The sequence below is a fragment of the Mastacembelus armatus genome, chromosome 19, assembly GCF_900324485.2.
Source record: "Mastacembelus armatus chromosome 19, fMasArm1.2, whole genome shotgun sequence".
NCBI classification, from domain to species: Eukaryota; Metazoa; Chordata; class Actinopteri; order Synbranchiformes; family Mastacembelidae; genus Mastacembelus; species Mastacembelus armatus.
This window is the reverse complement of record NC_046651.1, coordinates 2,131,641-2,150,165: the sequence shown is the minus strand read 5'-3', so window position 1 is coordinate 2,150,165 and position 18,525 is coordinate 2,131,641. Positions and strand designations below refer to the sequence as shown.

Here is an 18,525-nt window from a genome sequence, read left to right as displayed (position 1 = left end):
AAGATTCTCCTAGTCCTGTTTCCTTTGTTTTCCGTTTGTTCCAGTCTGTGTATTCCTGTGTCAATAAAACTTCGGTGTGACTTCACTTACCTCTGTGTCCGCCTGCCTACGTTACACACTTAAGCAGAGATACATTTAGAAAAACAGCAGTGACTACTGAAAAGATGCACCCAGAATTTCTGGTGTAGTGACAATAACAATAATAATAATTTAAATTATTATTAAACAACAATACAGCTGTTGTGCAGCTGGGCACATAAACAACTCATAGGAGATAACAAAGATGCTTATTTACTGATATTCCAAATAGGACTGAATTTCATTAGGTATGTCACAACGTAATACATACTTCGATACAATGCAGTGGGGTATGGTTTGATATACCGGTATGAAAAAAAGTGCATGTCAATGTTCTCACATTCAAATTTAGTATGACATGAAAGTGGCCTTCAAATTCACAAGAGAGGACACCAAAGAAAAGAAGCTGGCCTTTTTGGACTGTGAAGATGTCATCGGGTCTGATGTAACCTAGAGATAGAAGTCTACAGAAAAACCCACACACAGACCAGTACCTTCTTTTTGATTCCTATCACCCACTGCAACACAAACTAGGAGTCATCAGGACTTTACACCATAAAGCAAACATCATCCCTACCTCTATGGAGGCCAAGAGAAAGGAGGACGCACACTTGGAGACAGCCCTCAAAACCTGTGGCTACCCTAAGTGGGCCTTTAACAAGGCAACATCCACATCAGGCAGAAAAACAAGAGACACAGCTGAGCTTCAAGATCCACAGAGGAAAAACCTGGTCATTCCCTATGTAGCAGGTGTTTCAGAGAGGCTTAAATTGATTTTTGGGAAACATCAGATACCAGTTCACTTCAAACCCACCAACACACTGAGACAGAGACTGGTTCACCCTAAAGACCAGACACCAAAACAAAAGAGGAGCAATGTGGTGTATGCTGTCCAGTGTAAAGAAGGATGCTCAGAACTCTACATTGGAGAAACCAAACAACCACTTAACAGGAGGAGCATCTCCTCAGGACCACAGTCAGCTGTGCACCTCCATTTAAAGGAAACAGGTCACTCATTTGAAGACAGTGATTCACATATTTTGGACAGAGAAGACAGGTGGTTTGAGAGAAGGGTTAGAGAAGCTATATATGTTCAGGTGGGAAAACCCTCCCTTAACAGGGGTGGAGGGCTCAGACATAACCTGTCTTCAATCTACCAGGCTGCCCTTTCCTGTCACAGGAAGTTAAGGAACACATCAGATGTTTTCCAGAGAGGACACATTCTGCAGCCAGTTGGTGAATAAGAGGAGTCACATGACTCTACCATAATAATAGATCCTAATGACCATCACCTGAGCTCACTTCTATGGTTCACCTAACGATCGTATTCAGACCAGGTGTGAAGTGAAACTAACAGCAGTGTGGGTCTAACAACTCTCTCCGGATTTACATAGCTCACCTAAGGAGCATATTTGGGCTAGGGGTGGAGTGAAACCAACCTGAAAGATAAATTTGAGTTTCCATACCAGCTTTCTCTTGAGGATGACTGATTAAGCAACTAGGATGAATAGTGAAACGTTTCGACCTAAAAGCTAAAAGTGCAGTTGCCATGATTCAACCTCTAGAAGTCATATTTCTAATTATACTAATAACAGTCTAAATTAGCCTATGAAGAATGTAGGTTAGGCATAACAACAAGCAGAAGTGCATTACGAAATTATTTATCCATGTCAAATAACGTAAACAACTGCACCAACATCGGTGTGGGAGAGATGAAACAGCATCTCCTCGACTCACTCCAAACTTTGTTTCAGCTGCAGACTTTATTGCCTGCAGTTTGAAGTCTGCAGTACAGCTCTTTCTTTTGGGTGGCAATTTCACCTGTGTTTAGTGTGAACATAACTGCTTTTACTTTTTCAGCAGTACAGTATTATTTTCAGTTGAGTCAATCGTGCCAAGAGTGCCATCTAACACTCATCAAAATGACTGTAAATACTGCTAAAATCTTCACCATTTCACTCATTTACTCGCTCTTCTGGTGTAAAATAACAACGTTGTGTGTTGTACAAGAAGGACCGGCCCCAAATAGGTACTGCTTTGGCCAGGGAATCTACAGCAACCCCTTATAGCCAGAGGGATTATTGATATTAGGGGCTGGAATATTGATATTTTATTGTTTTAAACAATATTGATATATATCTAAATATCAATATTGTTTTTGCACAGCCCTAATTCCAAATAGTTGTGCACTGTAACAGCAGCTATTGTCAATTCTGTTGCTCCACATGCTGTATGGATTTAAAATTTATCAGCTTGATGGAGACTGCTGTTTCTTTAAAAGTGACTACATAGTAGCCTGAAAAGCAGTGTCACAGCATTATATGTTTCTTTTACCTCGCTAATCACTAATGGCTTTGGATGGGTGTGGTCAGCAGTGTTTTCCAGCTGTGCATCTACACAGCATAGTGCTTTGTGTGCAGCAGAGGAGACACAGAGTGCTGTCCCAAACAAAGTAATAAACTAAAAAGGCCACACCTATAACCTCCCTCTATAGCTTTCACTCTTTTTTAACTTTTAACTTTCTCTCTAATTTCATAAAAGATTACCATAGTGTGATAACAGCATTAAAGATGAAAACAGTGAACAAACTTCACTGTTATATCACCTCTTTGTTTCTAGTTCACTAGCTCATTGATCAAGACTATTGAATTTGTGCTAATTAGGGCTATACTTCTGTGACAAGAATGCACCTGTGTGTGTGTGTGTGTGTGTGTGTGTGTGTGTGTGTGTGTGTGTGTGTGTGCGTGCGTGTGCGTGTGTGTGTGCGTGTGTGTTGGTCTGCTGGACAAATGGCATGGCTGATGGAATAATTGTTTTTAATGAAATAACATGGCCAATGTAGTAGACACCAATTAGATTTCATCCCACTCATTAAGTTTAGTGGAGGAGCACTTTTATTTCCTAAATTCTTCATGATGTGATCTGAAGGACACATCCACTCTACTCTTACACTCACACACACACAAACAGATATATGTAGGTGCATGACACACTAAAAAAAATGTTTTTAAGATATTTATTTTTCTCAAACTTCCCACTGTAGCAGAAATCAGTGGAAGGAATACTGACTGGGCCCCCTGATTCCATGAACCCAGTTGTTTCTTATAAGAGTCTTATAATCAGAGACATAAAATGACCACAAACAACTACAAGAACACTCAATCCAATTACAAAGAGAACCAGAATGGTGACAGTCATAATAAAGAAATGCAAAATGACCAAATAAACGCAAAGTGACTTAAAGAAGAGACAGAACAACACAAAGAGACACAGAACCACCACAAATGACATGCGTTACACCACCTGTAGTGCGTTTCTTTGTGTTGCTTCAGTGTAGGAGGGCTGGAGTGGCTTTTTGTATTTCTGTGCCCAGAGGGCCATTGTCTTGCATTAGTCATTATAATGGCACCTGCAAGGGGGATGGAGTACTGTATATTAAGCAGCAAATGAACAGTTAGTTCGTGAAGGTGAAGCAGGAAAAATTGTCAAGATTTAGTGACTTTGACAAGGGCCAAACTGTGACGGCTGGATGACTGGGTCAGAGCATCTCCCAATCTACAGGTCTTGTTGGATGTTCCTGTTCTACAGTGGATAAGGTACAAGGCTTATTGATGTGCATGAGAGAGAAGACTTGCCTGTTCAGTTCAGTCCCACAGAGCTACTGTAGCACAAGTGCTGAAAAACCTAGTGCTGGCTGTGACAGACAGGTCTCAAAACACACAACCACCACAGCTCACCTTGTATGATTATGTAGTCACAGAGTGGCCAAATGCCCTTGCTGACCCCTTTCCAACACCAAAACACCTACAATGATCACAGGAGCATCACAACTTCCAAGATTTAAAGCATGTGTTGCTGACATATTGGTGTCACCAAAGGAACCTGGTGTGTGGAGAGTCACAGCTGCTTTGGCAGCATGAGGAGACCTCCACAATATTGGGCAGGTTGGTTTAATGTTGTGAATGATGAGTTTGTGTACTTAGCTAACTACAGACCATCACTGCAAATATTCCATGCACAGCATGGTACATGATGCAAGCCAGTAATACACAACATGCTGCCACCATAAGCCGTGCTTTATGGAAATTTGACCAGTTGACCAAGACCAGTAGATACTGCTGCTGATTACTTCCACAGGAGGAAGTGAAGGGTCTGTTAACGTGTTTTTGGACACACAGGAATACTTTCATAGTTCTCAGAGCCTTTGGAAGAAGTTGCCCTTTTTTGTGTGTCTGCTCCACAGGAGCTGAGAACTATAATAGTTCTTAGAACGCTGTTTTATGAAACTTTATTACTTCCTACTTTGGAGTAGGTACTTCCCATCACAATAAGAACCACGAGTGACATATGTTTATGTTAATTTATCAAGCACTAACTTAAACCAATGCAGCACCAGCAACCAGCATTTTTAAAAGCTCATTTTAGTGTAAACAGCAGCTTTTGACTTGGGAAAAACACAAACAAATGTACCAACACAGAAATCCAGGACTGCCTACATTACTGAGAGAAAATGATCTTGACTAATCAAAACGAAACAAGAAAAATTTCACTAGTCTGTTGTTGAATGTTGTGCAGCAGTGACTTCACTATAGCAACCATCAGCAGGCTGATGTAACTTCAGTGTTTCTGCTGGGAGTGTGAATATGAACAGAAAAAGGCCCTTAGGGTCTGTAGTTCTCGGGTCTGTTCTTACAACTGTACACATGCTGCACATGCACAGTATGGTTACTCTGTTATAATTATGCATAAATATGTTTTAATAAATATGGAAGTAATCAACATACATATAATGAAAACATACACACACTGTCTCTGTAACTTGTTAAAATGGACTATTTGTATTGCATACCCCTTTTATTCATAGCCCAACCTTGTCCTCGCTTTCATGAACGGCCAGCCTCTTGTGAAGCACACACACAATCAGACACACTTCCTAGATGCAGCATTCTGTTTGGAGGGGGAGAAGTGGAGAGAAAACAGAAGTAGCTGGGTTAAATGACTTGTTCAGTGAGCTGCGGATTGGTATCTCACTGGGGCGAGAGACCCAGACAGAGAAAGACCCAGTGCTGGAGAGAGATGCAGGCAGAAGCACAGAGCTCTGATCCATGCCATATGCAGCCCTGAACTCTAATACTGTCAGAGTATTCTTTAGCTGTGTGTCCATTTATTCATCCTTAAAATATAAATATAATGTGTGTTGTTGTACAACATAGCTGTAGCATGTATGTAGATGCACATATATATGATCAGACACGTGACTGGTTTTCTGCTCATGGACTTCCTTCATGGCTGGTGCTGTTGCTGTGACCTTGCCTTTGCTCTTCTGCCTTCTCCATGTTTATTTATTTATTGAAATAAACTACTTGAGTCAAGGTCTAGTTATTGGGAGCACAAGGCTGAATATTTCCATACTGCCTGGCAAGGCAGTATCACTTCACGTAGCCATGAGTTCATCCCAGTTGCTCCTTCGGCACAGGCTCATTTTATATTGAAGCTTAAAGTAGTTGATATTTTACACTGCTTTAATTTGGAAATTAAATATACTTAAAATGAATTTTGCATTTTCATAGTGTTATCGTCAGTGTGTTACTTGTTTTAGAAACAAATGGGACTGAACTCTTTTCAGTGGCTACATTCAACCCAGGGCCTTTCTGTGTGGAGTTTGTATGTTTTCCTCATGTCTGTGTGGGTTTTCTTCATGTACTCTGGCTTTCTCCCACAGTTCTAACACATGCAATTTGCAGTTAGGCTAAACAGTGACCCTACATTTCCCACAGGGGTGAATGTGAGTGTGAGTGTCTGTCTTTGTGTCAGCCCTATGGTAAACTGGTGACCTGTCCAGAGTGTACCCCACCTCTCACCAAAATTCTACCTGAGTATTGTTCAGGTCTGATCACTAGCTACAGGAGATGCTTGTTTGAGATTATTGTTACCAATAAGAATTATGACTGGTAACAAATGACTGTGAACATCTAATGGTTTGTTTACTATTAAGCATATTGTGTTTGTCTATACTAAACTATATTTAAATAAAGATCAGTTCACATTTTATCAACACATTTTATGAACATTCAAGCCAGTGATGAGAGAAATTGTCTCTGCAATAGTTGCTAGAGTGTTTTAAAAGGCATAGGGTCAGGTCCTATTTAAACCCTTAAGTATGACAGCCACACACTCAGCACCAGCATCATGTGCTAGAAGGCGTGCCTGCCAGCGCCGAGTCTCACTCTACATAATTAGCCAATTAAAGTGAAGCATGGAGCTAATCAAGACCATTAAGAGCCAGATCAGAGAACCTATAAGCACCAACTGCAACTTTAAACTGGTGAGAGAGGGTTTTGGCAGGTAATTACTATGATGGTCTACATTGCAAGCAGATAAACAAATGTATGGTTTATCATTAGTCTTGATGGGTTACCCCTCGTTCCCCTAACCCAATCCCCCATTTCCTGTTCTAAGTAAGAGGATATTTGCATCTACTGAAAATACTCTGACTCTGCTCTTTTTTTTTTTTGAAAGGGAGAGGAAAAGCAAGATGATAGGCATCATTAAGATCAGTGGTGCGTGTTGAGGCGTTGTGCTGTTATAGCGTCCACATCCACCATCGTAATGTTCATTAACATTGCATAGCCCAAGTCCCCAACACACACACACACACACTTTATTACCATGACAGAGCAAACACAGCATTAAACAGCATTAAGAGTAAATGGATATTTTATTAATCTGAGGAGTGGTGAAGGGGGTGAAGAGGAGTTTGTTAATTTGGAGCATTGACTGCTTGACCTTATTAGTACTAAGGGGGAGGGTGTTCAAGTATGAAGCTGTGTAGTGTTTTATAAGTTTGGGTTTACAGAATAAGTTTTTTAATTTTAGAATAGGGGAGAACAGTGCAGGTCACCATGTTCTAATTATTTCCTCCCTTGTTCTGCTTTTCATTTTATCCCCTGCCCTCTTTTTCCCTCCTGTCTTCCACAGCAATTCGGCAAGATTTTAGATGTGGAGATTATTTTTAATGAGCGAGGCTCCAAGGTAAGTGCACTGTAACCATACATTCATGAACACTCTGTCACACGCACACATCTTCTGGGTGACTGTATTTCTCTCCTGCCCTCTCTCTTGCAGTTCTCCAGTCCTCTCACTGTCTTCAGACCTTTCTTTCCTTCTGTCTAACACTTCCAGACCTATCAGTGACACTTTTCTCCAGGCAGCTTTTACACCTCCCCACCAACCTGCCATACATTTTGACATACCACAAATCGCCTCCACTTCTCTTACCCAGCCAGTAGTGACACCAACTAAGAATAAACTGTATGCTCATATGCTCCACCCAGCTAGAATCTAGAACTGGCAAATAATAACAAAGTAGTTGCTTGTAGTTATGCAATAAAACATGACTAAGAAATGAAATAAGGACAATAAATGTAAATATCTGAACTGACACCACTTGAAATATTGTTTAATAATGATATGAATGGAATCATTTAACATTATATTTCACAGCATTAGCTAACACTGCAGATTTCCTTTTTACTTTTTTCTTGTTTTTTTCTTTTACTTTTTTTTCTTGTGAGTTTTGAAAAATTTCAGAAACTTGCTGACTATTTTCTTGAGGAAATAACACCATTGTGTCACAAGCAGGGGTTTTATTTTAAAAGGACCAAAAAATACGCTCACTTTGGTACTCAGTACAGGGGATGACTATTTAAAGAAAACAACACAGGGAGCAAAGGCTTAAGACACAGAGAAAACAGAAAGGAAGAAACCACACAACACGAACGAAGAGGACTAGGGACGAAGGTCTGGGTCACACACACTTCGGGGAACAACCAGACTAACAGAGAGTCATGAACATGACATGGGACAGGAACACGGTCTGGGTCACACTTACTTTCGGGGACACAGCAGGCGACACTGACGCACGAACACAGACTCGGCAGAGCTAAGCATACAGCCTGGTAACACACTCACTCGGGGACACAGCAGGCGATACAAACTCAAGAACACAGACTCGGAAGAACCAGGAATACAGCCTGGGTCACAGACACTTTCGGAGACGCATCAGGCTACACAAAAAAACATGAACGAGAACACCACAGGGACAAAGCACATCCACTCAGACAGGGAAAATGTGAAACACAAGACAAGGGTAAAGAGTTCAGGAAAACACAATACACAGTGAGGAACTAGAAGACACACATAAAGAGAAGGACTACTTAACTAACAAAACACTCCATAGACAAATTCCAAATGGGGAAAAAACTCTGGCAAGGCTGGAAAAACTGATAACATCTGACAACATCGACTAACGACCTGGCAAGTGACTATGGGAGAAGGGGGTATTTAACTAAGAGAGTAAAACAAGTCAAAGGTGAAACAAATCAAAATCAAGTCAAAGTCAAAGTAAAACAAACAGGAAGACTGGATCCTGTATGATCCAGAACAGGAAGTCGACACATGGATCATGACACATCGACAGCCTGCCCTGAGTATTCAGGACATTATGGTATTACTTAAACTTTCCAATGACAAGTGATTGTAGGTGATACAATGCAAAAACACCACAGTAAAAGCCTGTAGATAGTAATGGGTTCTCTATTTTTTTTATATGCCTGTAATAGGAAATTTTCTCAATGAATCATCAGTCATTCTCCGGAATATGAACAACTGGCAAGTGAAAGAAAAAAAAGTGATTGAAAAGTGTATTGAATTTGAGGCGTGCATGTGGGCCACGAACATAAATTATTTGATGAGGGTGAGTAAAAATCATACAGGATGGTCTTCAGATTTCAGTCCAACGGGATATTTATTGGATATTTTAGAGAAATACATTACAGTGATCTTTACCACCATCATTAAAACAAATGGAATGTTCTGACGAAGATTAATTCAATTAAATTCAATTCCGTTTATTTGTATAGCACCAAATCACAATACAATCATCTCAAGGCACTTTACAAAAAAAAAAAAAAAAAATCCCTTATGAGCAGCACTTGGCGACAGTGGAGAGGAAAAACTCCCTTTAACAGAAGAAACCTCCAGCAGAACCAGGCTCAGTATGGTACTCAGTACTGTTCATTCACATCCTTTAAGAATTTTTAACAAGGAGCACTGATGCTGTTCTGGGGGCTCAGCTTACATAACTACAGTTTTCATTACCCTCCAGTGACCCCACCGCTAAAACCTTCTGTTCCAAGAGTCAGAGCGGTACTCAAGCTCACTTTGGACATGGAATCGGACAATTCTGCCTCCATTCCTGGCCCCTCTCCAGAGGTCTCCCCTTCCATCTAGGGAGCCAGAGCAGAGGCATGCTAGCTAGCATGCTAGGCATGGGAGCTAACGTTATGTTGGCCTCCACCTGAACTATGCTCTGCTAAAAAACACACTAGTGTTACATGTTGTGCACCACACAGACCACAGGCTGCTCTGCAGAGCTAGTGTCCCAGTGTGATTGCGTTGGGTGTTCTGTTAAGTTGGGAAAAGAGCTCTTCTCAGTCCATTCAGGTTTTTGTTTATCTGAGTGTGGAGTCTCAAGTGCTCAGTATGAGGGCTCACCTCAATGGAGAGAGATCAGTAGCACTCTCACCTCTGCTGCATGTCTTCGCTAGGCAGGGATAATGCCTGCTCCCTCTGATTTTGGTTTTTTCCCCCCAGTTACTCCTGGGGAGGAAGTTGGTTTTTAGCACCATTAACACCTGGGCTGTTTCCTGCTGTCATTAGAATCCAGCAACAGGTCAGTGTTCAGTCACTCCCTCACTAAGCATTTTTTTGAATGGAGTGTACAAGCAGTGCTTAGTTGTGCGCTTTGAGCCCCTGCAGTAGGCCATGCCATGTTTCTTCCTCTACTGAAAAGCCACCCTCATATTGGCTTCGCCTTGGCAAGAGAATGAGTGATCTCTTGGCTATATTGGTATCCGCACTTTGCATTTACAATTTAGATAAGATTGCTATGCAGCTATACTGTGTTCTAATCTTGCTTTCATGCCTAAATGCATTCAGCAGCTCATTCAGATATTCTCCCCCCTCTTGCTTTAGAGTAGGGGGCAGACTCTCATCTTCTTGCCCTGCGCGTGCTGGATCGCACAGCAGATAATCACTGGCCTCAGCAGCATTTTGTTTCACTGTAAAGTCAGTTAGTTGGCTGGCTCCCCTTTCTCAGGAGAGCAGTTGTCTTACTCACTGTGTGACACTTTCACTCAAGCTCACATTGATGCGCAAAGGGCGGATCTCCTCCCAGGAACATCAGTAGTGATCATCTGAGTGGTGGCCTCCCCGTATTCCTTTCTTTGTTTTTTTATTGCGGGATGACAAAGCTGGGAAACCACCGTTGCATGCTTGGATCACCACTCATTGTGGAGGTGGAGGTGTGCGACCCACTGATCTGGGCCATTACTGGAGCCCAGCTCTCTGGTTGTGTGTGTACTACAATGAGATAGAACATCGGTTATGTATTGTAAGTCACTTCCTGTCAGTTTTTCCTTTTGATTAATCACCATCTATATAGCCTGATGTTTTTTATCGTTGTGATTAACACCATATTCATGTCAGACACCGGGAAGTAACAACAAAGTGGTTACTGGTTATTTACAGTAGAGTAAATGTAAAAGGCATAAATGAAAGTGTATTTGAGGTTGTAATGTTTTTAGGAGAGCTTTTGATTTAGCTTGATTATTTAAAGGTAGACAAAATAGCAGTCAGCTCCCTGCCTTGTATTTTAGCAAACCCACCCACTGATTATTTCCATAAGCTCTTTCACATTTAAAAGGTCTTATTTCAGTTCTGTGTTTGTCTGGTCACATCCCATTGCCTGAAACACTAATAGTTTGCACACAACAAAGAAAATAAAGCAGACTATCAGCATTAGGGTGAAGAGCTGTGAATGTAGCCAAATGCGGGAACAAAATGTCACAGGGATTACATTTGCACTTTATATATATATTTTTTATCTTTCCCCCATTTCAAGGGCAGGTCTATGTCTTATTTATGCTCAGCAGAAGGCAGTGAGTCCTCTATATGCATATAAGATCATAGTACCTGGTGCCATTTGCACACATTATCTGGAAACAAAATTACAGGGCAGCGACAGGCCCAGGAAGCATAAGCTAAAAGGTACAATTCCTGGTCCAACAGTATGTCCATCAGGCATATCTAATGGATTTCATTCTCTGCCTTCACAGCATAAACAACAGTGTCCATAACAAGCAGCTACTTGGCATGCCACTTTCACTGCAGCTGCCAGAGACGATCTACTGCCATTGAACATACTGCAAACATGTATTCAGAACAGACACCTCCACTCCTGATACTAAAGTACAGCTAGAATGTGACACAGGCAGATCCTGTGGACATATGCAGAGGCTAAGTGCATACACCAGGTTATGTAGAAAATAACATGGACAAAGCATTCCCTGAGAACACTGGCATCTGGTCCTTCAAAGAGTCCCAGGGGTCTGCAATAGTTTTGGAACAAGGAGCATTCTGTGCAGTAGTTATTTCAAACATCAAATTAAACAAATCAGTAATTTTGGGCAGGTTGGTTTAATGTTAATTTATCAGAATCAGAAAACACATGGGGTAATGTAACCATAGACTGTAAAAAGTACAAGATATTATGAAGCATAGACTTTGAGTATACAATTAAAAATCCAATTGAAGAAAACTGTGTAGAGCTGGGAAATATTTCCACCAGTACCTGGAGTTTAAGTAAAAAATTATCTAGCTTTATTATGATTTGGTAGGGTAAATATGGCAGTAAAAAGACTGATAAGGTAGGGCTAGGATGAGGAACCATCAGCCTCTGCACAACCAATCACATTTCCCTGAAGTCGAGAAGGAACAGTCAGTTCTTCATCCTAAAACTGGGGAAAGTATGTATCACTGCACTGTTGGATTTAGTTTCCTTAGGTGGGCTATTGAACCAGTTTCATTTCTACGTGCTTACAAATTGTGATTATTACATTTCTATATCAAGAAAGCACCAGGGCAGTAAAAAAAATTAAAGCCAGTAGAAAATAATCAGAAATCAGGGTTTACATACCTTATTACAACAGTCACTCTAGAACAATTCCATAATATATCTTTTTTGCTTGGGAACAAATCGTGTAGTGAATTCAAAATGAGATTAACATGTTTACATTCTACCTGATGTTTTTTTACTATGAGTTTGCTATAAGTAATTCCTGTGCCATCTGTATTTTTTCTTGTGACTGGTGTACAATTATGATTTCCAAATTTGATTTTAAGTATGTGTTACTGAACTATTACAACCCATATACTGTACACATAATGTAGAACAGCTTATATCAATCAGGAGGACAACAGTGGCCTTTATGTCTTATGTCTTTTATAGGTACATTTAGGTTCAACCACACTGGTTAGGTAGAATGGAACATTTAAAAGTGATCAATTGTAGCAGAGATGATCTTCCAGCTTTGAGGGTTTGGAGGCATATTTTACCACATATGGGCTCTTTGACTATGCTGCATCTCCAAGCCCAGTGTGAGAAGTAGACCAGGTCTCATGAGCAAGTTCTGTTCTAGGGCTCAGAGTCACAGCTGACTAATACAGTGGAGATAATAATTGTATAGCACTTATCTGCTCTCCCACATTGCCTCAGCACACCAACAGAACAACTTCACCTACACTCACTGACAATTCTATGCTATGGAGCCTTACCTAACTCTTAACCTAGACCTTCTTCTAACCTTAGCCCTAACTCTCCACCAGACCTTAGAAGTTATGAGGACCTGCTACAATATTGACACAACAATGTATACCGAAAAATACCCTCGCAGTGACTTTGAACAAAGATCTGTCCATACTGCCATAGAAACAACTCACACATACATAAACATAGCTGCTTGTGTGGAGGCTTTAACTCTATCTGCTAATTCAGTTAAGTGCAGTTGTTTCTGAAACTGCAGCTGAGCCTATGAGAATTGAAAGACACATAGGAGACACAGATGATGGTGAGGCGGTATTTTAAGTCTAATCAGAGCTTTTGTCTGCGGTTCGAGGTGCTTTGTTCCCAACTTTCCTTACTGTAATTCCAGCTCTGTTACTCATGTTTGTCTCTGGCTTCTGCTTCTAAATCTAGATCTCTTCCTGATCTGCAGCTCTGTCATCTCTGCTTTGTGTCTTTTTCTTCTCTCTTCCTTTTCCCATTTGTTTCATTGTGTCATTTCTGTATTTCCCTTTTCTGTCGCTTGATTTTCAACCCCACCTCCTGGCCACTGCAGGGCTTTGGGTTTGTAACTTTTGAAACGAGTGCAGATGCTGACCGTGCACGGGAGAAACTAAATGGTACAATCGTAGAGGGACGCAAAATAGAGGTGCCTTCCTTTTCCTGTCTCTCCTTACTTCTTGTCCCCACTCTTCTTCTTTTACTCCCCTCCTTTCCCTGACTCTCTCTTTCCCTGTCTCTGCCTGCCTGACGTTTCTTGCAGTACTCCCTCCCTCCCCTGTCTTCCTACATCCATTCCCTCTCTCCCACCTGCCTGCTGCACCTTGAACGCTGCATGCCGAACCCTGATCCGTAAGTGTGTGTGACAAAGACAAAGACAGACCAGTTCAGCAGTGTGTGAGTGTGCTGCAGTGTTTTTGGACACAGTTGCTCATAATGGATGGAGTTGTGTGTTTGTGTCTGTGGTGTGTGCATGAAATCACAGTGGTGTTTAATTTGCATTATCAGCTTCTTCTACTTTGATGCACACCTTTTATAATCTGCATTGTTCCATTTGATGTCACCATACTCGTGCATGAGTAAAATCTGTCCACTTTCCTGTTTAATTTTTTTCCCTTTTATATCTCATTAGGGTTCTTTTTTTTCCTTAATAATTATTTACCTGGGAAACTTAGATGCAGCAACCCTGTCTATTAGAATCTGCACTTACTGTATATTATACTGCTACTATATTTTTTCCATTTATCATCTTTGTAGGAAACATAAATGCCACCTGCATTGTGTTTCCTACTGTGTGTTCAAAGCTGAGGGTGCTGACACCAGAGCCCAGGCTTGTGTGTGCAGTTAGGTACTTTAAAGCAGGTTAAAGAAAGATTAAAGAGAGAAAGACACCCCTGTCACTTTTTTAAATATTGAACCCAGACTGCCATATAACATCAAACAAAAGCTTTGACCTAAACAGAACCATAAGATGAATAATGCTTTTGTCACTATGAGCTGATATTTTATTGCAAGAGCAAATATTGTTGGACAAAATGCAATAATGACATGCTGACATTTATAGTGAATTGGCAAATATGTAGATGAACATTATGTTAATCGACTGGCAATACATTTCATCCAAAACATCTTTGCTCTTGCTAAACTACTGGCATAGCAACATGATTTCTTAAAGACAAAATTTCACACAGGGTTAATTCTGCTTAGGACCCATGTACAAATATCCTGCTGGCAAATATTTATTATTATTTATTATTGAAAAATTATCAACAAATTTGATTCAATAACAAACTTATAAAATACCTGATTCCAAGATTTCATGTCTCAGTCGCACCAGGAGGCATATCACTGAAATTAATGTAACAGTGGCTGTACATGAAAATGTGGCAACACAAAATTCTGTGGCTTTCCAAACCCACCGCTAAAAACGCTAAAATGCAGCCAAATTTAACTTTGTACCTAGATGTTTCCAAGTCACCAAGATCATGCTCACTTTATAAACCTGAACAATAATGGAATTTCCAGCAGACTGCAGCAAAGTCCAGCTGTGTGAATCACACATGGATGGAATGGATGTAGGTTGTACAATCACACTTCCAAAACTGGAGTTAAAGCACTTATCTTAAATATGAAGCTTCACTGTCTGATTTTTTGCTCCAGTTTTTTATTTGTTTTTATTTTCGCTCACTTGTTTGATTTTACAGTCTGTCCCTACATAAAAAATGACTGTATAGGTTGTTTGAGTAAGCTGCTTGTTACAACCCATAGTTATATTTTATTGTTAAACAATATTTAGCAGTTGTGACATGTTTATGTTAAAATAACATTGTCGTCTGGGATGAAGGAGGAAATCAGGTAACAAGTGAAAAACTCCACATAGGAAGGAGGGTACAAAACACTGAGCTGTTCACTGTTTCCAACAGTCAACATTATTTCTTTAATCAATGACAACATTTATCATCTGTTGCCTAACCATTTATCAGTGGCAATTCAATAAATGATCAAATGGGGCATATCAGGGGGCAGGGGCAGACAACCTCTATGGTCATTTAAGTTGGTGCACACAGGTTCTTGAATGTTATGTCATTGATTGTGTTTTAATATCAGATCTTTGATTCACTGCATGTAGCCTCACTTGCTGAAATGATGAAACACCAGCATGTCATGGAACGTGGTTTTGATGTGGATTAACCACCAGTATGTACTGTGCTTGCTTGTTTATGTGTCTTGTGTATTTGTCCACACACTAACGTCTCTCTGTCTGCTGACAGGTAAACAATGCCACAGCCAGAGTAATGACCAACAAAAAGGTGGCAAACCCTTACACAAATGGTAAGACTTCAGCTTTCTCTTCATATCCCTCAAGCTCTTTAACATAACTTATAGTTGCAGGCTTCTTTTCATTTGGCCCACTGTTGTCTTCTTCCAGTCATCAGGTTGTGTCCACTATCTGGTTTTCTTCTTTGTCATTTTAATTCACTGCCAGTATCAGACCTAGCTGCATTACAGAGAAACAGATCTTATGGCTATATATGAAAAGAAGTAAATCATCGATCTAATTCTACTGACTGAGCAAATAGGAGTCAGTCAGTAGATGTGGCTTTCACATACACACAAAAAAAGTTGTTCACATTTGATTAATGGAATCAATATTTGTCAAAGAGGCAATTGATTTGGTTTGAAATATCGCACAAATAGCAAGGTGAAATTTTGTCTTACTTGGCAGGGAGATGCGTTAAAAAGCGTAAAAAGAAAAGGGCAGCGGAGAAAGAGGAACATTAGAGATGGATTTGAAGCAGGAAGATGAGGAGAATTTGGAAGATGGACAAGTGAGTGAATGGGTAAATGAATAGAGCCAATAAAAAGAGGCAGGGGTCCTTCGTAAAGAGGGAGAGAAGGCCCTTTAGGGTGTGTTTCTCTCCTCCATCTCTCTTACAGATGGTCATTCATGTGGATAGAATGGAAAAGTGGTGGAAGGAGAGAGGAGCAGAACGATGAGACTGTGAAAAGTAAAAGAAGCTAAGAGGGTGAGGGGATGGATGAACAAGGCAGGGAATTAAATGGCCAGACATGTCAGCACCTCTCTTACACACACACACACACACACACACACACACACACACACACACACACACACACACACACATACATCCATACTCTTTGAGGGTGCAGAGAAAGAGAGAATCAGCCCTGAAGGGTTTTTCATTCGTCACTGTCATCAGGCCCCAAAGCACAAACACACACAATGCTGAGCACATACACACCTGTTGTATATACCAAAGAGCAAGAAGAGTCAGTTGGTTTCAAATTTTTAAAAATTTATTGACAAAGCAGCAAAAATGTTTTAAGATTCAAGATGATTTGTGTCAGTGTGTGATTTGTAATGAATCTCTAGAGGACTGAATGCTGGAGTACAGGGGAAGCTACTTTTAAATGTTAAATAGAATTGTGGGACAAGTTTTATGGAAACACACATAATATAAATACCAGTCAGTAAAGGTATTGCAAAATCATATGAAGAGACAACTTTAGATTGAGCATTTTTATGCGACATAGTGAAGACATACAGTATAATATAAAATCTTATTTAATGGACAAATATAGTAGCAATGCCTGATATTGTGAAAGTCTGTATTTGATAAACAAAAACAGTGTATTGTTTTAGAACTACAGACAGATATAACTTCATTCAGCCATAATTACACTCAACCTGTTATGTCTTTGTGTGTGTCTCATGCAGGCTGGAAGCTGAACCCAGTGGTTGGAGCAGTATATGGTCCTGAATTTTATGCAGGTAAAGAACACACAGTTCTGAAAAGAAATGTGCAGTACAGAACATAAAGTGTACTGTAGAATCCTTACTAGTCCATCTCTAAATCTACATCTCTTTTTATTCTTTGTGTTTGGAAGAAGTGTGTGCATGACATCAACCCCTGAAACAGATTACAGATTTACGTGTGCTCACCTGAGTGCAACAATTTATTCAGTGTATACATACATGTGAGGTGGGTGTGAGTATGTGTGGCTGTGTGTGTACTTTGATGTGGCAGCTTGGTTTCATTTGGTAGAAGTGCTGAGACTGTCCGCTTCTCTTAACTGCTCTCCTTTTTGCTCATTAGTCTGAAATCTGTTCATTCTCAGACAGCTTTATAGCACTCCTCTAAATATCCGCTCTGACAGAGAGGCCATCCATCTCTTTTATTTCTTCTTCTCTCTTTTCCTTCTTTTCTGTTTCTATTCTTCCATCCACCAACCTCACCAAACAGCAACTTTTGATGCCCTCCTCCAAACCATGTAGCACAAAGTCTATCTGGTAGAAATGACATTTACAGCATATACAACTAATTTGCAATAGTCAGCTTCTTTTTAAGTAAATATAATTTTAATGTAATGACGAACATATGCAGATATGTTGATGATCAGTAAAATATTACCAGATAAAGTGTTTGTTTTCATTACCTATCCAGTCCTGCAGTACAGTATCCACATGCAGACCTGTGTGATAGGTGTATGCTTTTGGAATGCTGACAGGTTTTACATGGGTTTATCTGGCATGATGGTGTGTGTGTTTTATTGATGCGTATTATTGATGTGTATATTCAGACATTTAATGCACATCTTTAAAGATGCATACAAAACAAAACCTGCTCCATCTGTCTTATCGCACATGCACATATATCTACAGTATACTGTATAACATTGCTGTTAGACTAACTAATCCAACAATGTCAACATTCATCCTGTATCCTCCAAACCTGATTCAGTCTATATACACAGGATTTAAAAAGTAAGAATCCAGAATACCTAAATAACTGTCTTTCTGGCTGATTTACCTCTTCAGCCTGATCTGTCTCTACAAATCAAAAAGCCACACCACACTCACTATTTTTGTCTGTCCACTTGCTGTTATTGCCAGATTGTCCTCCTTTTTTCTGTACTACAATCTGGCTTATTCCAAATATCCCAAACATATTAAAACTTAGGTCCAAAACTTCTTCTAATTGTTGCTTTAAATGAAGTTCCAATCACTTCTCTAATAATCAGCCATACTGATTTGGCTTTGAAAGTTCTGGTCAAAATTTTAGCCTGCAACTGTTAGGATCAGGGATTTTGTACTTCCTGCCTCGAACCTTAATTTTGAAAATCCAGTTCCTGTGTCCCTGTTACCTAGTGTTTGGTAGCTTATCTATTTATCCTGATTGTTTTCACCTGGACCTGACTTGGTAATCACCTGAATCTGCCACACCTGGGACTGGTGCAGAGCA

General features: G+C 40.2%; 1 protein-coding gene across 2 annotated transcripts in view; it reads left to right on the top strand.

Moving 5' to 3' along the window:
- rbfox3a (RNA binding fox-1 homolog 3a) overlaps nt 1–18,525 on the top strand; it is a 164,814-nt gene that overhangs the window by 110,726 nt on the left and 35,563 nt on the right. The window contains exons 3-6 of one of the 2 annotated variants that reach the window (XM_026314677.1): nt 7,057–7,110; nt 13,317–13,409; nt 15,532–15,592; nt 17,001–17,054. In XM_026314677.1, coding sequence (XP_026170462.1) covers nt 7,057–7,110; nt 13,317–13,409; nt 15,532–15,592; nt 17,001–17,054 — 262 coding nt within the window. The remainder of the gene's footprint in view (nt 1–7,056; nt 7,111–13,316; nt 13,410–15,531; nt 15,593–17,000; nt 17,055–18,525) is intronic. The other variant, XM_026314676.2, reaches the window with a different exon arrangement.